General features: G+C 25.4%; 1 protein-coding gene across 1 annotated transcript in view; it reads left to right on the top strand.

Moving 5' to 3' along the window:
- LOC100162503 (proton-coupled folate transporter) overlaps positions 1–7,550 on the top strand; it is a 10,706-nt gene continuing 3,156 nt past the window's right edge. Inside the window, exons 1-3 of the mRNA XM_029492389.1 lie at positions 1–339; positions 405–564; positions 7,309–7,549. Of these exons, the coding sequence (XP_029348249.1) occupies positions 331–339; positions 405–564; positions 7,309–7,549 (410 nt within the window). The 5' untranslated portion in view covers positions 1–330. The remainder of the gene's footprint in view (positions 340–404; positions 565–7,308; position 7,550) is intronic.

Raw genomic sequence — 7,550 nt, 5'->3', positions numbered from 1 at the left:
GATTCTGATACGATAGCAACTCAGCAGTAGTTGTTGTGCGTCTCTCGGCCGATCGACTTTGTGCCGTCGCGGAGGTCGTCCGTAAATGTCAACGATATTACGTAATGAGTTCCTTTGTTCGGTAAACAAAAAACGTTGAACAGGTACCTACGCGGTATTGTTACATTGTTATTAAAAAGGCAATAATACTGTCGTTCTCGTATCGACGCAGTCGCATCGGTACGTGCCATTAGTGTCGTATCGCTCGAACAACTCGGCGTACCCGTAGCCGAACGCGACGACGCAAAAAAAAAAGCGACTCTGTCTCCGGCAGTCGACCGAACCGCCGACATGGAAACCGTGAGTACACTCCACGATTTCGGGTTTCGGCAGCCGTCGGTTGTTAACGCGTGCGATTGTTGCAGGACGGCGACGGTGCGTCCGTGGTGGCGCTGGCGGGCAGCATCCAGGAACCGGAGGTAGACGGCGGCGTGGTGCACGTCATCGAGCCCAGTGACAGGACCAAGTTCAGGCTCACTCTGGAGCCCATCATGATGCTGTTGCTCCTGGGAGTGAATGTCAGCAGTGAGTGCTTTCGTCATTTCACCCTACCTAGTACCTACGTTATAATGAACAAAAGTTGTGTTTGTGGTCAGAGTTAATGATATCAAATTAAGAGGATGTCAGCGCACTGATTGTTTTCTCTGACCGGCACATCCGCAGCGTATGCACGTTTTTCCACATACTATTACATTTATTTTTTCATGTTTTTTTTGAGTATTCGCGGAGTAACATTACTAAAACTGTAGGGAACAGTATTTCTGAGGACATGACATAGCTAGGTATTGATTTGTCAAAATATTGCCCATTAAACCATAATATTATGTTCAAAAGATAGCATAATACCTACTATTTACTTATCTCTTATATTTATTCACAGATAATAGGTAACTACCTGTTATCAAATCACCATATTATATTTAATTATTATGTTTTGAATATAATATTATATACAATAAATAGTATAATACCTACTAACTATAATAATATAATAATTAGTAATTACTATAGTTTAATAATAATATAATTAACCACAAACTAAGACAGTAAGATTTAGAATAATTCTGTGATAGTACCTAGCCTACGGGTAATAATTATGCAAGTAGTTGCATCACGCATGCTCACATCAATCACCTAATTCGGAGACTCTAAGCTAATGTCAGCCACAAAATAATGCGCTGTGGCTACATCTATAGTATACCTATGATAATATAAGCTAAATCATAGACTTTAAACACAATAATAAATTAATTGGTGAAACGGCTGAAATAAAAAAAAATATGACAATATTTAAATAATGGCGGTTTGGTCTTTCTGTTTTTTATACATACCCCCGCGATTATTATGAATGTATAGTTCTTTATATATTTTTATCAAAAACTTTTTACTTGGATACTCGAGGCTGGGCAATTAATTATTATAATAATACCGTGGATTATTCCCAATTAATTGTTTACAGGGTGTAACAATATTTTTGGATATTTTTAAGTTGATCCAGTATTAAAAACATTTAAATTAAAAATCATAAACTTATTAAAATATTCTATGAGAATTTTTAAATATGTACTAGTTAAAATCTGAATATTTTTTTTTTTAAAGTAATTACTTTTAAAATGGGTTACTTCAAAAACTTTTAAAAAATCATACAAAATAAATCACTTGACTTAGATAAATGTTTTTACAATCAAATTTTCTAAAATTGAGATTTACAAGTTGGTCGAGAAGTTGGTATTAAAAAATTAAAAAATTATATTATACTTGTAGCAGAATTGTCTAAGCTTGGGCTTGGAGTAGGTAAATTCATAACAATGGAAAACTAAATTGGTGTTATACAATATGCCAATATGAAAATTACTAATAGTTAAAATATAATATTTATAATATAATATATATACAAAATCATACTTATTAGTTATTATACAATCTTAGTGTTACAACTTATATAAGATCGGATTTATATAAAATCAATATTATTTAGATCAATAATTGAATTAATATTATATTTTACAAGAATAATTTTATTTTTAAACTCACTTATTTATATATACTTAAAATGTCAATATTTTTTGAAGAAACTAATTAATTTAAATTATAACTTATAAATAATAAAACAATTTAGTTTTTAACAATTTCAAGTTATTCAAATACTTAAAAATTCTCATAAAATATTTATAAGAAGTTTATACTTTTTGGATTTATAATGTATTTTTAAGACTGGATCAACTTAATTTAATAAAAGTAACGTTATTTCAAAAGATGTAAAAATTAACTACATGGCTCAAATAGATATATGTATGGTTAAATTTGTTCTAAGAACCAGATTTACAAATTAAGTATTTTGAATTTGTCAAAAAAAAATGTATATCTGATATAAATTTCTTTACTATCAGTATAAAGTCAAAAGTTATTTTATTTGTCAGGTTTTCCTGTTGCTAAGTAATGTAAATTTCTAAAAGCATAATATTTTGTATTAAATCAGTAAGTTTAAGTAATATATTTTTTTGTATAATTATTTTTGATATATTAGTATTAATAGTGATAAATATAAAAAAATAAATCTAGTCAACTAAACAGAATTTATAACATAATAATAATTATGTAAAACTACAAAGTTATTGAATTTTTTACACACACAATTTATTTTAACGGACATTAAATTAAATTAAAAACAATTTTATTTACTTAAACACACTAACCAGTTGTGTTTATCACAAATTTATTTATATTGAACGAATAAATTGTAACTGTTTTAAGAGTGCTCAAATAAATCTAAGTGATTGTATATTTTTCTTATAAAAACTTGATAGGACCAAAACAAATTTACTGTATACAGAGTATAATAAGAAGACTAGACAAATGTAATAACCAATGACTTTGGCTCTAGTAATATTTAAAATTTTTTTTTTAATACTTTATTTATTGACTCTTGCGTTGCACATATAACATATTTAATTTGTATTTAATTAATTTTTTAATATTAAATTTAAAAATGATTTTAATTTTTTTTTTGTGAAATTTAATATAGTTATTTTTTAAAATCTGATTCTTAAAAGAATTCTAATCGTAAGACATTAAATTAAGTTGTGTAGATTTTAAATTTTTTTAAATATGACTCGCTAATTAGAAAATAAACAAAAAATAAATAAAAAAATATATTTAGTTTCAATAAGTATTAGGTACATTCTTTCAAAATATTTTTTTTTAAAGTTTATATCTCCTGAATTTGAAATGTTTTTTTTCATGATTGAATCAACAGATTTGAGTCAACGTAGTTAACCATTTTTTTTCAACTTGTTAAGTTAAGTTAATATAAAAAAAAATTTAAGTTAATTATTATTTTTATGTAGGTATTTGTTTACCTAATGGTCCACAACTATATTAAATTCTAATTAGGTACCAAATTAATTATTAGGATAAATAATTAGTTACCTACACATATAGGGGATATCAAGTATTATTCAATTCAGTTGTAATTTTATGTATGAATAAAAATATAATAACAAGTATAGTTAATGAGTTAACAAAGGTGTATGAAATACAGAGTAAATAGTTATATTTTTATCTTCTCGATGATGTGATTACCCCTATCACATTTCTGTTTATAATATATTTAATATGTTCTTTTAATATACAATATTATAACCATTATTATTAATCATTATTTATAAATAATAATATTTAATACTTTAATTCTTATTATTTTGTTTTAATAAAATTAATATTTACAAAATGGAATATATTTTAACCTGTGGTTTTAAATAACTCAACGTGACAATAAAATTAATTAACTCAAAGTTATATGCTATTTTTTATATGAATCTTATTTTGTTATAATAAATTATAATAATAACCTTAGTCGTCCCTAATATTTTTAAATGGGGTGTTAGGTATATTAAAATTAAATATAATTAACAAAATTGTTAAACAAAATACTTAATTACTCTTAAAATATGTCATGAAAACAAGTGGGTACCTAAAAGTTATTGAAAAATCAGGGAAAATGCTTAATGAAATATTGTGGCAACTATGATTTTGGTCCATGGAATCAAAAGCTTTCTTTATGTCCATAAATATTCTTAAGACTTTATTATCATTATTAATATTCTCATAAATATACTTTGTGACAATAAACATAGCAAAGTTGGTAGATAATCCTTTTTTAAAGCCAGACTAATTATTACCTACTTAAAAAATTACATTCATCTATTTCTTGATGATTTCATTAATATTGTTATTGCTAAATCAATTGGTCTGTAATTATTGTATAACTTTGCATCTCCATTTTTAAATCTAATAAAAGTTATTAAACCTCTAGTGTTCCAGAGTTTTAATTTCTATAAATTTGTTTCTTTTCTTGTAATTAGTTTGAATCATAGAATATAATTAATATACAAATATTTCTATTTTTTTTTAGGAACTAATTTAAAGCAACATTTAGTTTAAGATTATCAAATACAAACTGCCTGTTAATAGTACTAATTATAAATGATTTAGGATGTTATAGTTTCTATACACCGAATCTAGTTTATTATCATAATTATTATTGTAATTAGAATGGCTATTATTTAATCAATCATTAATATTTAAACAACCTATAGTACCAAAATAGTCTGTAATATATTTTAAAATGTAGGCAGAAATATAATTTTTTTTTTACATTATTTACATATATATATAATATATATATTATATGTGTGTGTTGAATAAAAAATAAAATGTATCTAAGACATTTGAATATTTTGAGATATTGTCATTAGGTATACTACCTATAAGTATACTAGTAACCTAACCTACCTAAATAAATGATTATTAATATCATCACAAATAAAGATAGTATTTTTGTTTTTATTATTGATTATTGAAAACATATTATTATGTTTCTAAAGATTCAATAAAATAAGTTGTATTTGTAAATGAAGGAGATTTATATATATATATATATATATATATATATATTCAATTTTCTATTATTTTTGGATATCAATATTTCCGTAGAGTAGATATTCAAATAAGATTACTGAAAAATCATTAAAAACAATTTTACATAAATGAGTATTATCTATATTAAGTGTAGATCAATGAGAGAAAACAAATATTGTACTGATATCCTCTCAACAAACAACTCTTGGATGTATATCCAGTTTTTATCCATCAGCCATTGGCTATCCACTAGAAATTCTTTCCCTAACTATAAATCATTTTACATTTAAACGGATGATAAAAAGGCTGTCATTGCACTATTTGTTTTCTCTCTATGGCTCACACGCAACATAGACAAAATGCATTTACGCAAAATCATTTTTTTTTATGTGTTAAGTTATCTTAGAGTAAAGTCACCCATGACAAAAAAAGATAGAGAATAATACTTTTGAGGGAATGACATATCGATTTGTCTAAATATTGTCTCAAAACAATTTAAACATCATTTAAATTTACAACATTTTTTTATTTATTTTGAAATTCGAATACAAAGTCAAATAATAATAAAATATAAAATCGATATGTCAATCCCTCAAAAATTGTATTCTCCATCTATTTTATTATGGGTGATTTTACTCTTAGATTACTTAAAAACATGGAAAAAATGATTTTGCCTAAATGTGTTTTGTCTATGTTGCGCGTGGGCCAAAGAGAGAAAACAAATAGTGCGCTGACATCCTCTTAAAATTAAATTGTTATTTCTTAATACAGCTTCATGTTTATATTGTAACTTGTATATACCAATAATCAAAGCTGGACAAGTAAATGTTTTTTTTTTTTTTAACTCAGTTCAGTTAATATGCATTGAGAAGAAAAAGTTAAAAGTTAAATATTAATTTAATTTTTTGTTACTGAATTTGATGTTTAATACACAATCTTTTAAAACTTTTATATTTATTAAGTTGAAATTTATTTTAAGTTGTTTACCAATACAAAACTATATAGTGTTTATACAGTACTTTTTTGATTAAATATAATAAACAACATTGTTAAACAAAATACATAAATACCTACTATTCAAATATGTCATGAGAACCAGTGTGTACGTTATTGAAAAGTTAAGGAAAGTGCTTAATGGAATATTGTGGCAACTAAGATTTTGGTAAATAATCCTTTTCTAAAGCCAAATTGTTTTTTACTAAAAACAAGTGTATTCATCTAAAAATTGAATTAATCTATTTTTTGATGATTTCATTAATTGTTTTTGTTAAATCCATTGATCAGTAATTATTGTATAACTTTGCATCACCATTTTTAATTGTTTTTTGCAAATCCAATAAAAGTTATTAAACCTCTAGTGGTTCAGGGTTTTAATTTTATAAATTTGTTTCTGTTCTTGTTATTATTTTGAATTGTAGAATATAAATCTACAAATATTTCCAATTTTTAAGAATCTTATCTAAAGCAACATTTAGTTAAAGATTATCAAATTAAGACTGCCAGTTAATAGTACTAATTAAATGATTTAGGTTGTTATAGTTTCTATACACCGAATCTAGGTTGTTATCATAATTATTGTAATTAGAATGCCTATTATTTAATCTATCATTAATATTAAACAACCTATAGTACCAAAATGGTCTGTAATACATTTTAAAATGTAGGCATAAGTATAATTTTTGTTTACATTATTTACATATATATATATGTGTGTGTGTGTTGAGTACAGGAACTACTAGAATTTTGTACGCACATTGGTGCATTGAAAGTTTAATAAGAAATTAAACGTATCTAAAACATTTGAATATTTAGAGATATTATCATCAGTATTAAATAAATGAATATTAACCAGTTTTTATCCATCAGCCATTGGCTGTCCACTAGAAATCCTTTGCCTAACTATAAATCATTTATAAAGGATAATTAAAATGAAATTGATATTTCTTTATACAGCTTTGTGTTTATGTAATTTGTGCAACAACCCAAAGCTGGACAAGTCAATGATTTTTTTTTAAACTCAGTTCAATTAATATACATTAATAAGAAAATGTTAAAAGTTAAATAAACATTTATGGTTACCTAACTGAGTTAAGTTTGATGTTTAATACACAATTTTCTTACCAATACAAAACTATATAGTGTCTATACAGTACTTCATTGAAGTAAGGAATTCACACCAAACATTACCTGAAATATTATTTGACATAAAATCAAAATCAATTGAAATAATTGTAATAAAATAAATGAACTTTTTAACTCGTTAATGCCCATCCTTGCAATAACTTAACATTTGATATGAAATCACTTTATTCATAGAAAATCTGTTAAATTTATTATTTATGATTTTAGTGATGTTGCTGACTAACCTAATCGAAGAACGTGTGTGCCTCCATAGTGATCTCGGAAAAAATAAATCTGTGAATTGTTACAATATGACTTCAGCAGAACAAGAAATAGTTCAGCCGGCTGTGGCAGATTTGCAGATGATGAAAAGTCTTATCGAAACATTGGTGCCTGGTGTAACAGCATTGTTTTTAGGTCCATGGAGTGATGTAAACGGTCGTTTGCCATTGTTTTTAGCAGCTATCTCA

This window comes from Acyrthosiphon pisum, chromosome X, assembly GCF_005508785.2.
Source record: "Acyrthosiphon pisum isolate AL4f chromosome X, pea_aphid_22Mar2018_4r6ur, whole genome shotgun sequence".
In the NCBI taxonomy this organism is placed as follows: Eukaryota; Metazoa; Arthropoda; class Insecta; order Hemiptera; family Aphididae; genus Acyrthosiphon; species Acyrthosiphon pisum.
The sequence above is the reverse complement of the archived record's forward strand: the minus strand, read 5'-3'. Positions and strand labels throughout refer to the sequence as shown.